Source organism: Strix aluco, chromosome 12 (assembly GCF_031877795.1).
Source record: "Strix aluco isolate bStrAlu1 chromosome 12, bStrAlu1.hap1, whole genome shotgun sequence".
In the NCBI taxonomy this organism is placed as follows: domain Eukaryota; kingdom Metazoa; phylum Chordata; class Aves; order Strigiformes; family Strigidae; genus Strix; species Strix aluco.
This window is the reverse complement of record NC_133942.1, coordinates 23,104,786-23,122,125: the sequence shown is the minus strand read 5'-3', so window position 1 is coordinate 23,122,125 and position 17,340 is coordinate 23,104,786. Positions and strand designations below refer to the sequence as shown.

The following is a 17,340-nucleotide window of genomic DNA, read 5'->3' as shown; positions in this document are numbered from 1 at the left end:
AGCTTTGAGGACCATCTGGTCCAAGTTAAGAGTCAGAAGCAGATTTCTGTGCCATGGGGAAACCCAGTTTTTAAAATGTTTCCAAAATGGGGCTCTGGAAAACCCAGATGCGCCAGCAACCATGAAGTCAGAGATCCTGGGAGCCTTGAAGCTGTCCACAGGGTAGACTAAGCCGTACACCCAAGAAGCTCCAACTCGGATGCAGCGTGCTTAGCTTTAAATAAAATTTAAAAAACGTCATCAAACTGTACTTCCATGGAACAGTTTGAGCCTGACAAGTGCATTTTCCAGTGGAACACTTTTTCGTCAGAAAGCTGCTGTCTAGCTTATAAAAGAAACTTATATTAAAGTCTGAACGCTACCACTTTGAGAGGGAGTGTTCCTTGCTTGTGCGGACTTGTAAAACGCCTTTAAAAAGAATCAATTTTGAAGGTTAAATTCATTGATATTTATGAGGTGATCAGACACTATAGCAATAAATCTCCACAAATAAATAAAGTATTCAAGGGAATAACAATTTACCTCATGTAAAATCATGGAAACCATCAATCAAATTGGAAAGCCTCTATCATAGTACTTATTTAAACAGTTACCCACTGTTGTGTTTAATAGAGCATATTTTCCTGCTGATATTATAGGCTATGAATACTAAAGAAGCATTTTATATTCTTATAAAACTGTTTTCCTGAACAGCACTACAAACAGAGTTCAGTTATAAAACCCGATTTGTAATGGTAAAATAAGCAAAAATCCATCTATACAGCCCAAGCCACCTGTGGTGCCCACAGCACCTTCCTTTCACTCCAAAGCCCGGAGGAGGGAGAGAACATCTCAGGAACAAAGCTGTTCCCACAAGTCTTCACTTTATTTTAGAATCACTTATGAACTTGTAACGTACAAAAGGATTTCTGTAATGGTATGGTGCTGAGAGACAGTATGACTGATGCCGAGGGTTTCATCAAAGATGCCCGAAATAAACAAGAAATTATGTCTTTGATTAATGACCTGCAAGTACAAATTCAGTAGCAAAATGAGTTGAATAATTATCAAAAGACATTAGTCATCAACTAGAGAAGTCTTAGAACTGCAGAGAAAAATAAGTTCATCTGGAAATTCTGATAACTAACGCTTGAGAGTGATAGGTCTGGCTGACAGCATCTGCATCCACCAAACTAGAAGATATTTTTCTTCCGGAACAACTGCAGGAACCTCCACCCCCATTACAAAGTAAAGCCTTGTCTGTCCTTCCCACCGCACGGGGATGGAGCTCGGGCAGGACTGCAGCATCAGCTCCTTCAGATGGACACACGTGGTCCTGCCCCGGATCAGCACCGTGCCAGCCCCAGGCTCTGGCTGCAGCACAGCCTTGGTCTGTCACACATGCTACAGTAAACTGTCTCCTTTCTCCACAGGACAACACTGACATCATCTCACGGAAAGGACACACTGGGTCCATCCCTCCCTTCGCTACTCCTGCTCCCAGTGCCCTGTCCCAGCAAGGATGAATGGCTGCCTGGCTCTCCCGAATTGCACGCGATTACCCAGCAAGTGGGGGCGGATTTGTGCAGGCACACAAACGTAAAATGATGGGAAGCAAATCATGCTAAGCTTGGCAGTGCTTTCTTATCAGATATAACCAGGCAGTGAGGCTACGTGACAGCCAGAGAAGTGAGGGAGGTGTTCAAAAGCCCTGTGTGAAGCTGGCAGCAGGGAACACCACCCAGCCCAGGAACAGCAGGGGCACCTCCTGTATTGCGGCCGTCCTCTCCAGGGCCCCGGCAGAGACACAGTCGGAGCCCTGTGCTGCAGCCGGCCTGGGGGGTGTGCTAATTCTGTACATCCCTGCTCTGCCCTGCCTGTGACCCCTCGAGGAAATTACAGCCCTCTCCCGAAGAAAGCGTTGCCCATCTGCAGCTCCCACGGGAGGAAGAGTTTCTGGCATTGCTGTGAGCAAGGCTTCAGGCGGAAATTCTGTCAGCAGCACTGCCATGCACTGGCCAACACTGGCGTAACCCAGGCTGAATCAAACCCAAAGCGTGGGTCTCAAATAAATTAGACAGAGAGACCAGACAGAGTGGGCAGAGAGTGGCTGAGAGAATAAGACAGACAGCTGATCACCAGTTACAGCTGAGCTGAGATGCAGGGATACCGGGAAGGGTTTCTAATCGCTCCCTCAACTCACTTTTCCTCTCCCTAGGAAAACACACGGGGATTCTTCTTTGCAAGAAAATATTTAATGAAGGACTTCTATTAACTATTTGGCTGCAGTGGCTAGCATATGTTTAACATAATAGCAGGACCCAATTTCCTGGCAGCAGAGATACAATTTAAAGCAACATCATCAGCCAACGGTTATTTTTAGAGAAGCCTTTGCCTATTTTTCTTTTTACATGGGTAACACTGGTACCTGCTAAAACTACACAGAATTCTTTGCTGATCATTTCCACACAGAATTAGAGTGGGGCTTCCATGCTTGCACTGGGGGTTAAAAAGAATGACAAACAGCACCTGAAAAAATGGTAGGCTGGTCTTAAAAATGTGGTTGTCTAAGTCTGAATATAACCAACATACTAAGAAATAGTAGCTAAGGCTCCAGAATGTGAAGAGGAACAGCTTTTACTAGTCATTTTCCAGAGACACATAATCAGGTCTATACCTTTTGCTGTAAAACAGCTTTATGTACCTTCCTAAACTTCTCAGCATCTTGGAGTAAATGCTAAAAGCACAGAGTGGTCCAGCTCTGCTGACTCCACTGGAGCTTTACTCAGCTCTTCCACTGAATCAAGATTTTCCACCCTTAGAGATACTCCAAACCTTAGCGGACACGGCCACGAGCAACTCGGTTTAAGTTCACTCTGCTCTGAGCAGGGCTTGGACCACATGGCTTTCCAAGGTCCCTCCCCAAGTAAATGACAGAAGCCAGGTACTTGGTGCACAAGTTAGAGGTCAATACCAAAAGGACCTCCTTTTGCTGCACTGGCGCCTACCGCCTCCTCCAAGGAGCAGCAAGCAAAGAAGAACGGAGCAGGGAAGGTCTGGTTCCCAGTGGGGCACAGCAGCTAACAGCTACCGCACGTGGCAGGCAGCCTTCCCAAGCCCCGTGCAACCCTGACACATACCACTCTGCATACGAGAGCCCAGTGACAAAGCCTGGTTGTCCTTCAGCCTCACCACTTCCAGTGAGCACAGCCACAAACTGAGAAACTTAACTATGTGGATGGGATAGGGCAAAAAACACAGACACAGGTCTGCATTTAACGTGCATAAGTCTCATTTCCAGGTACCCCAAACACTTCAAACAGGGACTGCTTCTCCGTTGTTTAGCTAAATATTAGAAAACTGGATGTTTTTAGTCACTGCGCCCTTTTTCATCATTCAGTGAAGATTATTAAGAGGACTCTTGAAGCTATTTATTTCAGTCATATAAAAGGAAAATCCAGGAAACAATGCTAGACTCCGAGAGCAAACACAAAATTTAGCTTCTATTATCCTATAAAGGATAAGCATGCATTTTTAAGCAAAATAAATTTTTTACGTACAAAGGATCGCATCTGATGTACTCATTTTTACCATGCAATAAGTGAGCCTGAATGTTTGTGCCATGCAGAGAGCCTAATATGATAACTATTTCTCACTCTGACAGTAAGGATACCGCTGTCCCAGAATCCTGGCTCAGTTCAACTGAAAAAATAACATGCTGAGCAGCTCTACGGGTATCTTTGGCTCCAGCCTATGTGCAAGTCAAGAGTTCAAAATTACATGCAAGTTTCCTGCAGCAACACTGAACACTTTTCTAACCCTAACTTCCATCACACTGTGACAGCTAAATACAGCAATCCAACAACAGCATTTAACATTAAGTGAATTCTTCCGCACTTGCTCTGAAAATCTGACCATGTCTTTTGCAGCAACAGACTCATCTAACCTGACAGCCAGGCATTGTTCTCATTCATAGCCAGGGACAGACGCGTTTCTGGCACATATTCCCTCATTGTTCCACTTGAGAATGTCAATGGGTCCAGTTCGACACCCAATCTACATGGCTGTATAAGACATATAAAGTACAAGTATGGCATCAAAAAAACCTATCTGCTGGGCCAGACAAGCACTGCTGGTAAACAGGAGGGATCCATGAGGTACTTTCTTAAAAATAAAGAAAAAAAATTTATAAAGAAAAAAAAGGCACATTCAGGGGACAAGAAATCATAGCCTTTCTACCCTGGTAGCACTAAATAGCATCCTATGGGAAACAGATGTAACTGTGGGCAGGGGCAACGTTTTGCTCTCCAGATGTCACTTCCAACAGGGGAACAGGGAGAAACCAGTTCACACGTCCTCCACCACTTCCCACACTCACCACGTACCTGCTAATGTCTATTGATGGAGGCAGACCTCTAGCAATCTCCCAAGAGAAAGCGCACGGGCAAGCTCAGGACCTCGGCCAGCCCGTGCCGTACACGGAGCTGAGCAGCAGTGCAAGGACTGGTGTGGGGCACACTGGCCAGTCAAGCCTGGAGGCTAGCCAGCCCCTTGTCAAGGCTTTCCCAGAGGCTGCAGTATGAGCTGGTGCTACCCACCGTTCCCACCTTAGAGCAAATACAAGCATTTAGGGAGTCTCATAAACCTGACACTTGTATTAATACTTATCAGCGAGTGCCCTTAGGTGTTGAGCAATACCATTAACTTGTGTTTTAAAGTTCTCTCCGTTAGGCTACTAGAAGATTTATTTTTAGGGAAGATAGCAGCGTTTCTCTTCCTCCCTTCACAACACACTGCATCCTACCCTCTGCCTCTCTCCTTGCTGGGATAGTGATACTGTGTTTTCAAAAGGCCAGTTACCTGCATGTCTGTCATAAGGCAACAGGAAAACCCTGCTGATATGGATCCCACTGTTTTAGTTCACCTTGTCCCTAGCAGCCACTGTTAATTTGCTCTGTATACAGAGAAGAGAAAAAGATGAAATATCAGAAGGAAAAACAAAGAAGGAGAAAAGAGTCAGGAAAAAAATGTTCCTGAAAGGAAACAAATTTCAGTTTGAAACCTCAGCTGAACATCACTGGATATTCTGATGTCCTCCAGCAAAACATGAGAGAGGGGGAAGCTTGCAAAAGAGGATGAAAATGATTAAGACTGTAGACAAAAGAACTGCGGCTTTCATTTGGTATTTCTGAGGCTTTAATGGTCATGAATCATTTCATAAAATGAGAAGTAGAAAGGAAAACAACAGATTCTCCAGCAAGTCAACATTCAAAATATTCTTCCAGATAAAAGCTAGAACTCCTTCATACTTCACTGAAGATCTATAAGCAAAACCAGAAGGCACAGGTTTTAATTTAACAGGCTACATTTTACCTCCCAATGTACCTTCCAAAGAAGAGCCCAACTTTACTGAACCGTCACAAAAATAGCAAATGATTCTTCTTATGCCTCTATCTGCACATCAAGCTTAGCATGAACGAGGCTGTTCAGTAGGTCTGAAATCCTTTTAAAAAAATAATAAATAAATAAAACTGAAGTGGGAAAGTCAGAATGGATGAGAAAACAACCAAAGGAGACATCCACAATACAAGACCAAAGAGCTACAAATATATTTTCCAGCACAGTACGATGGTTAATCAGAAACACTCCAGGCCACAATTGTTCCATTCTACAAAAATATTTACTGAGTCTGGGGAGTAAGACCAAAGTGACACACATGCATCTGTATCCTCTTCATCTTTAGGGTTCAGCAGGGAGATGAAGGAGAGGAACGAGATGGAAGGTGATCTTATTGCAAAGTGAAAAAGCTAATGATTAATTTCTTACTATTTCCATACATACCCATTCGAAGATCCCTAGCTCCTAAAGTCTTGTTTAAGTAGAGATGGCCTCCTATTAGCCAATGTCTACTACACTTCTACCAAGAAGAAACTTTCCCAGTGATCCATGTGGCTAAATAGGGTCTCGTGTTTTGGGTAGTACTATTCTAATAATCACAGGCTGCTGAGTCCATGAACATATTTAAAATGACCTTGTCCAAAACTTTTGACCTTGACAAAACTTGTATTGAAGTTCACATATAAAACGTTCAAGTTTGCAGGATGGAAGATGAATGACCATGAAAAAGACTGTCCTAAGTGAGCAGCACTGCTGAACAACACACCACAGGAAAAGAAAATAAGCATAGAGGAAAACAGAAGCTGCAATTTTATTCAATAAGGATCACTGTAAATGAAGCTGACAGATGGACTGTCCCTGCCAAACCCTAACCCAGTGATTCTCCCATTGCTCCCAAATAAACTGAGAGCAGCCCTATGCTTACTTCAAGTCTGCATCCTCAAGCCCAGTATAGCCCCAAAGGTTCTGGCACAGCAGTATGAAGTTGCACATAGAGTAGTGGTTAACAAGGCAAACATCACCAGATTCAGTCTGATCTGGGTAACAACTTGTGGAACCACCACTGAACACAAGATGTATCCTACGCTGGCTAGCAACAGGGGAGAAGTCTACTTTTATAAACCTTAAGTGGGTTCTTGATGGAGGAAAGCGCAGCTCTGGTTAGCATCCCAGCCACGTGCCAGAGGCTTCTTCTGCCTCCTCCAAACAATTCTGTACAGAAGCCTGCACTGCAGCCTGCAAATTACTGTACCCTGCTGCCACCAGATGCACTCTGCAGGTGCTGTTCTTCCCCATAACCCTTTATGCCTCCAGTTTCTAAAGACTGAACACCGCCTGTACCCCTCAATAAACATTCAACTAAACACCAACAAACTGAGATCAGAAAGTCTCCAGAAAGACAACCACCGCACAAAAGATTAGACAATTTCATCACAAACCCACAGAAGAAAATACCTGGAACACAAGGAAAGAAACAAATCACAATCCATGACATCTCTTGTTTTCTGAGTAAGAGCCACAGCACAAATTTATTTCTAATCTGCCAAGCAATCAAGTCATAGCCACAATCAGCCTTACAGACAACCCCTCGAGATGGAGGACAGCAAGGTAGCTTCCTATGACGGGACACAAAATGGCAAACCCAATGTGAAATTCCCCACTCACTTCATACACAAAATACAAACCCATCACAGGCCAGCTGTGACCTGTGCTGCAGCATCTGGGTCAGCATATCAGGCCAGCCTGATATAGCTAAGAGCTGTACAGACCAAAATAAATAAATAAATTTAAATAAATAAATAAATGAGGGGAGGAAAGGAAAAGAATTCATCCAATCCTGCCCTCCTGATCTTCAATGTGTCACCTTGGCAAAGTGGTGCTTAGTGACAGGAAACCTGCTTCATCTGAGTGCCCTGAGCCAATTTTACAGTATTTCCCAAACAATCAGGTTTCATACAGTATGTCAAGAATGCTGCTATACTGGTTATTGTAGCCTTCTTCCTCTATTTGCAACTTACTATCATCAAATGGGAAAAAAGTATTTCTCTAATGTATTTTAGGGGTGGTGGTGGTGATCTGATTCAAATTTCAAACAACAGACACATGGCACTTCAAAACCGTATGTGTCCAGCTACAATATAAGAAAAGATCACAGAGGGGAAGACTGGCTAAGCAGTTGGTAACAGAATCACGTGTGCCTAAGACACTTACCAGTGAGACTACAACAGTACCACCAAAAGTTTTAACCATAGGATGGTTTTTCACTGGCATGCCCAAAATGAATTGAGTCCTAATTCTGCACTGCGAACTATGCGGGCCCAGAAGTCTATCCCCTTAAATCATAAACCAGAATTGGGATTAAGGTCATGTCTTTTAAAGAGATGGTGTCTGAATGACAGGATTTGGAAATCTAAATAGAAAGTACAAGAACTACATAGGCCCGAAGATTATGTACTACTTACTGTTTTTCTTCAGGCTGAAGAACAACATGGAATTATAACAAGAATACTAGCATGGGAGCTTTGCATCGCTACTGGCTCTGGATAAAGCAATCCAGGGAAGACTATTGTTAGACATATTTCATTAAATGCATTAAAAAATTTCCATATAGTATTTAAACGAGTATATTCCAAAATGTAGTTAAAAGCTATTGTGGCAGCCAGGGGAAGACATCTATATGATCAGAACTGAAAATAGTATGTTTTCCCCTCTTTAAATATTAGCCCTTCAGCCAGTATTAATAACAGCTACTGCTAGCCACAGAATAGATTCTGTGCTGGCTTCTTGCTTCGTTCTGTGTGCTTTCCCTACTCCTCATCCATGCACCGTGCTCCCCAGAGAAAGTCACGCCTACATCAAATCACATCATACAGTCCTACTGAAAGGAAATATGTACATGAGACACAGTGCCAAGATCTATGAACTCATTTCACTCTAGAACTAGATTTCCAAGGATAATGTAATAACAAAAAAATAGTATCACAACCATTGGCAAATAAATTCAGAGAGGTGCAGAACCTTAACACCAAGGACTTCAGGTTTTACATTAGGATGCACTGGCATAAAAGGTCTTTGTCCTCCATACAGGCTTTGCCCTTAAGGTGCAGAGGACTGGAAGGAGGTCGGCCACGATGCCTGGAAGCCAGGTAAGTGTCCCAGCACATCAGCTATTACAGCAACTTGCATGTATTTTGAATTAAGATTTTTATTACGAAGTATTCAGGCTGCCTCCTGCTCACAGAGTGACACTGACAAGGTGTGGCACCAGCAGCTGGCCAGAGGTGTGCAGGCCAAAAGTGGTAAGAAAAATGTTTGAGGTTTTTCAGTATAAACCAATATTTACCGGTACGGAAAGTCTGCTTTTCTTCAGCAGGCTTTTAGTGGTAAATATTGGTTTAAAACGAAAACCAGAAGCCTTAATTATATAGTTGAATACTGGAATTATGTTATAGATTTATAAGATTTATTTTATTTCAGGGAGAAGTGATGCATAAAAAGGGTCAAATCCAACCGAGTTTACTCAAGTAAGCATATCAGTAAACCTGTGGGCTTCATTTGGGATGACCAAAAGAAATTGGTCCAAAAAACCTCAATCCCCTGTTGAATAGCTTTAATCCAAGAGTTTTATGAATCATTCTGGAGCCAACAATTCTGTCTGCAATATTCACTATCATTTCAACTTAATAAAAGCAAAGAAATTAAATCATTGTGCACAAATGCGTTTAATTAGTGTCATGTCACAATTCAGCTATCTTGAAGAAATTTTAGTCCTTCTAAAATTTCTGCTATTTGTTAGCAAATAATTGCTTTACTCAGACATTATACTGGGAAGAGACTGATAAACATTGCTTAAAATATTATTAAGAACTGACTAAGCCTCATTAGAGTTTGAGGTCTTTGTCTAACATCATCAGAAAATGGGAAATCCTAATTAATTCTAAGACCTTTAAGCACAATACTTCTTGTATGCAGTCAAGTACCAATCAAATCACCAGTAAATTAATTTTTACTTTATATTCAAATGATTGAAACACATATAAATGTTTGACTTCAAGTATATATTGTTTAGAAAGAACTTCCCATTCATGGCCAATTTTGTAGTTTTTATTTCTTCAGAAGTTGATGCTACATTCTTAGGTGTTTAAGGGGTGGCAGAATAATGGCTTGATGCCTTATAATTCAATAATTAACATTTGTGTTAAAAGTTTGGGAAATCCAGAGGATAAAAGTGTCTTAGTAACAGCTTATTATTTTAACTTGGTGAATCAATCACAATGGATTCCAGCAATATTTCCATGAATGGCACATCTAGTCATATTTTGAAATAAATAGTGCCTTTATTCCAATTACTTTCTGATCACCTAGAGGCAGCAGGCACCAGTACATAAATACACATTGCCTTAGGCCAAACACAGATGGCACTACAAGGAGTTCATCGCTAATGCCTTTGTAGCTGGACCAATTTAAACTACATGAGCAGCAAGCTTAAAGTCTTAAAATGAGTACATAAGAAGCATTTCCAAATGATTTATTAAAGTTAAAATATACTTCTAGAATCATGTTATATGTTCGGACAGCTCACTGGATTAAACAATGAGGCAAAGGTCACAAGGATGAAAGCAAACATCTCCTGCAATCAGCTGCTTGCAGTAAAAAATGTTAAGTGGGAAAAATCATGAAAATTGAAACAGATCTTAGGCTATTTCATTTTAACGTAGAAGACCAATATTCACACAGAGACTAACCTCAATACTTGTAAATGCTAACAAACTTTCAATAGTCATTATAATCAAACACACAAAAATTCTAAATGTAAAGGGTTTTCTCTAAAAACATATCCCTGTGCTCCTACAATCAGAGCAAGAGCTCCTTGCAAAAAGAAAAAAACTCTTAGGCAACTACTATAACATGAAAATAAAGTTTCCCAGCATCTGTTATGACTTGTATTACAACTCTCAGATTCCCAAATGTATTTGTACTGATGAACAAGTTAAAAAAATAGTATGTCTTCTTGTAAAGTCATATTTTTAGCGTTTTAGCCCTTCAATAACAATGAATTCTCCTTGTCTAATGTATATACAGTTCCTGTACATTCAAAATATGTTTTCCATCTGGCTTTCCAAAGGATTAGTTCCAACCTTGTCTGTTAAAATGACAATTCTTTTTATTCATATTGTACAGTACAGTACCACACCTAAGGAAGTGCTCACAGTTTCTAAACTGGAAATATCCAGCAGGATTCACCCAACAATGATCAAGATGACTGTGTGTTAACAATCTCCTCCAAGCAATTTGGGAACTCTACACTCAGCCACAAATGAGAGTTATAGAAAAAGGTCTAACAAGCAACCAAACTAATAACTCATTTTGTCTATACTGTATCTCAGGTCATCTGGCAAATGATTATATCCTTGTTAAGAACCTGCTTCCCAAGGGCACTCATTCAGATCTGTAATATTCCAAATAACTCACCAAGAAATAAAATACTGAAAATTGATATTGCCATTACCTCTAGATTTGCAGATTACTAAGCAGATATGTAACTCACAGATAATATGCAATAAAAGAATCATTGCAAAGTACATAAAAAATGGAAGGCTTCTGTTAAATATAAGAATCAACTCATAAGACTAAATACCCTAACCCACTTTAAATTCCAAAAATAATTAACACTGGAAATATCATCTCTTGATGCAGTATTTTTACTGTCTAAACAGCACAGTTTTAGAGCAACAGTTATATTCACCAAAGAAATTTTATCCTCAGCTAATGTGCCTCTAACTCTCACCAAGTCCCTCAAATCAGCGCACCCTGTGCATGCTAGATGGCATACCCTGTCCCACTGAGCAGAAAACGATGTTTGTCAGTTTGATACTAATTCAGGGTTCTATAATGAGAAATTTTATCAAAACAGTCTGAAGAATAAAGGCACTTTCTGATAAATATTTTTCCTTATCATCTTTCATTGCTTGCAATAAGTCCTACAAACTTTACTATATGTCCTCCTCACCTTCTAGTTTTTGTCACAGGAAGGGTCTACTTTGTCCAACTATTTCTCTTGTGACAAGGTATAAGGAAATGCAAGAAGAGAGTCTGACCCTAGAAAATCAGATCTTTGAAAAGCAGTACCAATAGCTTGCATGCATTTTTGCAGGATGGGGACCTGAAAACATAAACCTTTTCCAATAAGGCAAGCATAAAAAGAAGTCAAGATTGCAAATCTGAATATAAACAAAAAGTACTATAAAGTATGAGGAAACTAGCAAGAAATTAAAGCACATTCATCAAGGCCTCTAAAAGTAAAGTTGTAATAGCTCCTGTTTGAGGAAATGGGGAAAAGAAAGAAAATAGCTTGCATCCCTTACTGAAGCATAACTTATCTCCATATAATTTTTGCTACATCTGCCCTCTGCCTGATGGGTGAAAAATCTGGCTATGGGCTGACAAGGTGCATTGGAACACCTGAAAAGGGAAACCTCTTTTTTCTCCCAACATTGCAAGCTTTTAATCTTTACAGTGAACTGAATTCTCAACTGCACACACACCCAACGCCTTTCAGCTGACTTAACAATTGTTTTTGCATTGGAAAGGCGTTCCATTAGAATTGGGGAAACAGTTTGCCTGACACAGATTTACACTTCTAAAAAAAACCACTCTACCAAGCAGGTACCACAGCATTTTATAATGATTTTAAACTCTTGTAAGCTTGGGCTCACTCATGCTAGTACCTGATGGCTCTGACACCCAAAAAGGGTCCCTATGCTTCCCCCCTGCTGCCCCCGGGTCACCAGGAACACCAGAGGAGCAAAGCCAGTCCACTCGAGCGCAAGAGAAGATGCACATCCCAAAAGGTTTCAGGTGGAGATGAACGAGAGCAGCTAATGGAAAGGGCGTGCTGCGGGCTCCGGGCCTTATCACTATTCTGCTTTATGCAAAGCAGAAGCAGGGGACGCGGGAGGAATGCACAAGCCCGCAGTGTGTCCTTGTCTAAGTCCTTCCTAGAAGCTGAATTAGCAACCTCCGAGCTGCAGCGGCTCATCCCCACCAAGCATCACCCACCCAAAGGCGATTTAAGGCGGCAGCACGCAAGGAACTCCGCGCCCCGTGCCCCGGCGCCCCCCGGGGATGCTGCGGGCGGCGCCCCCCAGCCCAACCGGCAGCCTCGAGGGGGGGCCGCCAGCCCCCACCGCAAAGGGGCAAAGGACGCTGCTGCCCACGGACACAGACACACACACACGCGCCCCGCACCGCGGCTCCCCGCCCCGCACCTACCCTTTGAGCGCGTCATGCCCGCCGCCGCCCTGCCCGCGCCTCTTGGCCCGGCTGGCCCGGCTCTCCTTGGCGCTCACCCCCTCGGCGTGCCCGGCGGCGGCGGCGCCCGCCTGGGACGCCCACAGCACGGCAACTCCCAGGGCGATCCCCAGCAGCCGCCCCCGCCACATCGCGTCCCCCGAGCCCCCGGGCTGCCACCGGCCGCCGCCTCCTCCTCTCCGCCGCCGAAGTCCGCCGGTCCCCGCCGCCCTGTCTCCGACCAGCCTCTCCAAGGCGAGCTGCGAGGGGAGAAAAGGGGAGGGAGAGGGGGCGGGGGGGGGGGTGTTAGGGACCGAGGAAAAGCGGGCGCGGCCGCCCCGCGCCCCCCGCCGCCAGCCCCCCGCGCCCCGGCGCCGTCGGCCCCCGGCCAGCCCGGCGCTAGCCCGCCCGCGGGAGGCGGCGGCCGCGGGGGGGGATGGCGAGGGGCTGCCCGGAGCCGCCGCGGACTCTACCTTCCCTCCAACAGCATCCGCGGGGGCTCCCGCTCCCGCACCCGCCGCGGACAGCCCGCGGCCGCCGCCACCGCTCCCGGAGCCGCTCCGGGGCTGGAAGCGTCTCCCGGGCACGAACCCTCCCCGGCTCCCCCGAGCCGGGCACCGCGGCGGGCGGCCGGAGCGCGGTGCCCGGCCGGGGCAGGGAGCCCCGCGCCCAGCCCGCCCGCCCCGGGAGAAGCCCGCTGCGAGGGGCGCGCACCCGCTGGAGCCGCCGCCGCCGGCTGCCGTTCCCGCTGCTGTTCCAGCTGCGGCCGCTGCACCCACCGCTGCTCCAGCTGCGGCTCCAGCTGCCCCCTCCCTCCCTCCTCCCTCCCTCCCTCCTCCTTCTTTTTCCCCTCCTCTCTCCCCCCCCTCCTCTTCAAGTATCGCCCGCGCAACACTTTCTCGCGAGAGAGAGGTGAATAAAAATGTCCCACCACCCGCCACCCCGGGGGTTCCGGGGGCGCTCGGCGGTACCCGGGGGGCTGTTGCGGCGGGAGGCCCCTGGCGAGCCCCGCGGCGGGTCACCTGCGACCAGCGCCGGCCCGGGCGGGGGATGCGGAGCCGCGGGGGGATGCGGAGCGGCGCGGCAGGACGGGCTCTGCCGCCGCGGCCGCGCAGCGCTGCCGGCTCGGGGTGCCCCTCGGGGCCCCGGCTTACAGCGGGGCAGAAGCGATAGCGTCTGGGCCAGTCTTAAAGCTGAGCAGCGGTGAGAGTGTGTAACAGAGGACTGGGGGGGGAACTGAAGGATGTGAACGCCTGTACCCCCGTCTAAAAATATGAGTCTGTCCTCGGGGTGCAGCATTTTGAATCGATGGAGTGGCTTAAGAAAAAAAACACAGTAGTATCTGTTTCCCATGTAAGGAGAAACGGCAGCGATGTTGGCTTTACCTTAGAGGCTGCTGCAGAGTGAATAACGCACTTTCTAGCACCGAGCATGGCACACACACCGACGCGCCGAGCTCTTCTGGACATACTCCTAAACACAGCCAGCTCCAGAACAAATACATGCTTCATCCTTATCAAAGAAAGGAAAAAACAAAAAAAAAGCCCTGCAGTTTATGCTTTTGGATTGATTTAAAAATCCTGAAGAGCAAACCACTACCACCCCTTGAAAGGCAGAAAGTTTTAATACTGAATAATTCAGGGTGAGGAGAGGATAGTTAATAGAGTTCAAGCCCAGTCAAGTAGCTCTCTACCAGGATTATCCCATTTCAACCTACTCAGAAAATACAAAAGCAAAAAAAGCAAACTTAGAAGGCTGAAAGTAAATTATATTTATACATTCTGCTGCTCCTCACTTGCAAATATTTTGGCAGAAATGTTGGCTTTCGTAATTTGCAGGTATTTTCATTTTTTGCTAGTTTCAGGTAGTGATGGTGAATGGTTCTGTGTGATTGAACTGATGTTGCAAAAGCTCAGCTGCTCAATTTTATAAGCAAACAGCTGACCATCCACCCCCAGCAGCTGCAAAACCACCCTCCCCAAAAATAAATGCATAGTGTATCGTGTACCACTAATACAGTAGCAGGAAAAAAGGAAGTACCATGTGAGATTTCCCAGTAACAATCTCTGGTTACAGCTGAAATGTAATGGTGACACAAAATATGTTAGATGCTATTTGAAATGCATAGTTTGAAGCAGTTTAGAGTAGTTTTATGTATGTAAATATGTATTATCCTTCTAAACATACATAGAAGTATTTACACTAGTACAGGAAATGCCATATTTGTGTGTGCTCACCACAATAACAGCATTCTGATCATTTTGGCTGATTTTTATCATCAGGAAAAGTGGTGGATTCTGAAAATTGCAAACCCGTCATTTGATTTTGACCATTCCAATGTCACTGTTTAACAGTTCAACGTAAAAACTTTCAGCTGAACACTTAATATATAGGTAAAATGCAGATGTGCAGTGAAATACTATGAGATACTGGCACAAGAAAGAAGTAACAGGATTCAGAGCATGCCTCTTCAGGGCTCTTCTGAACAAGGCCCAAGACAGTAGCAACCCAAACCTTATACCACTGTTTTGAGACTTGTACAAAATGAATCACGGGAATTAACTTTAATTCTGCATGCAGAGTATTACTGATTTATAGTTTGCACCACAGAAGTAGAAATTAGGGGTTTCAGTAAATGGGAAGTGTTGATCTTCCTGCTACAACCTGGATGGATAAATAGGAATTTCATTTTCCAAAGTTTTTCTTGTTTTTCTGCCGCATAAGCAGACAAAGATAAGATTTTTTTTTTTTTTTTAATGCTTATGCTTGTTGAAGAGACAATGTAGGATTGTATAAAGGATTTTGTATTTCTTTTGCAGTGGCAAATTAAAATTTGCTCAAAAAAGAAAAGAGACCAGGATAAAGGTGGTGGTAACTGTCCCTGCTATTAAGAAATCCAGGACATGCAGTACATTGATACACAATTCCTTCACTCTTCTACGTGTACAGCAAAATCTAAACATTTATTTAGTGAATATAGAAGGTAAATATGTTCAAACCACTGCAAAAAAATGTTGTCAGATATTTACTAATTATGTTTATAATGCAAAGATAGAATTTACCAGTAAACAAAAGTGAGTTATGAAAGGAATTCTGGGTTACTATTTACTCAAACATTCTTTTGGTTTCAACATCTTCTGTTTCAACCACTTTAATTTTCTGGATGAGCTACCAGAAAAATATCTAGTCTGTGTCAGAGGTTAATGGGATGATTTTCTCATATCTTCTAGGACATTTTATGATGTATTATTTGGTATCTTGCATAGTTGCAGAAATGTGGATTACACTATATGAAGTAATGTTATATGATATGTGTGCTGTCTGTTAATTAATCTAGTGAAATATGTAGCAAATCATCAACTTCTGGTGTGTCATTTTGAAGAATATGCTTATATGTTAGAAGTACTTAAATTGTTGACAACTTTAAAATAGCGCCCACCTGGGTTCTCAAACCACTAGAAAAATACACTGTCACAAGCAAAAGACTTAAGACAACTTCTGCTCTCTGCTGATGAACAGAGCTACTAATAAGGGTCATCCACACACTTCCCCCAGCCACTTGAGCCTTTGCACACATTTGTGCTCTGAAGAACACCTAGATAAACAGATTCCTATATGGCCTCCAAAACACTCTGAAGTTTCACTCAAAAAAAAAAACCAACCCAGAGAAGCAATTTTGATGATCCAGTTGATCACCATCTTCCATGACAAACAAAAAAATGAACCTTAGATTATCTGAGATCCAGAAGCTCAGTGATATTTTAGCTCCTTGATCAAACCCTGTAATCAAACCCAGAAACAGAAGACACCAAGAACAAGGCACATGACATCATTGCTACATGCATAGCAGAATTTGCCGTAACACATAAGCAACTATTTTTCCACAATGCTGATTCTTCCAGATGATTTTTGAGGATCTTATAGCTGTATCTTGGAGGATGTGGATGCCATGGATTGTGGTGGAAACGCCCAAAATCAGGGGAGGATAGTTATAGGTAGATTGATTGTATGAGGGAATGTTAGAGAGGATATAGACTACCTTTTGCAGTTAGGAATCAGTTTGGAAGCAATGATCCTAAATATTTATGTAACTACACACACACATGCTTTAAATCAAGTCGAGTACATTCCTCTAGTAAGACACATGCTCCTAGCTAGCCATGCCTTAGTGCACCTCCCTGTGCTTATCAACATTATGGACATAAATCATTTTATACTGTGCATAAATTATTAAAATTTAACTGATTATCAGAGAAATACCTGTTTGTCCTGCTATTCAATTTTCATAAAAACATTGAACTGAAGTTTTCAGTGCTGACAATCTTCACGTTCAGCAGCAGTGATGCAAAGTACCAGTCTCCCTCCATCCTGGCCTTTACCAAGCCAGTCCTCTTCATCTTACACAAACGTTCCTTCCTCTCCTTTTGTAGGATGCTTTACAGAATTTGCCTATTGTAGACAAATTATTTTGAACTGTTGCAAACAAAAAATTTTATCACTGGAAGTACTGGGATAGAGTTGGGAGTTCATTTCAAATTTTTTTATTTCAATTTATATGAACTTTTGCAATAATTGTATTTTTCATCTGCAAATTTACTCCAACCCAAGTGAGCAAAAATATGTCCATCTTACATATTTCTTTATTAAGAAAGCCTTGATTATGCCAATGAAAAC

General features: G+C 43.4%; 1 protein-coding gene across 1 annotated transcript in view; it reads right to left on the bottom strand.

Annotated features, from left to right (window-relative positions):
- The window catches only part of FBN1 (fibrillin 1), a 160,841-nt gene extending 146,977 nt beyond the window's left edge, over positions 1-13,864 (bottom strand). The window contains exons 1-2 of the mRNA XM_074837024.1: positions 13,821-13,864; positions 12,649-12,926 (exon numbers count right to left, since the gene is read on the bottom strand). Of these exons, the coding sequence (XP_074693125.1) occupies positions 12,649-12,818 (170 nt within the window). The 5' untranslated portion in view covers positions 12,819-12,926; positions 13,821-13,864. The remainder of the gene's footprint in view (positions 1-12,648; positions 12,927-13,820) is intronic.
- Between the last annotated feature and the right edge of the window lie 3,476 nt (positions 13,865-17,340).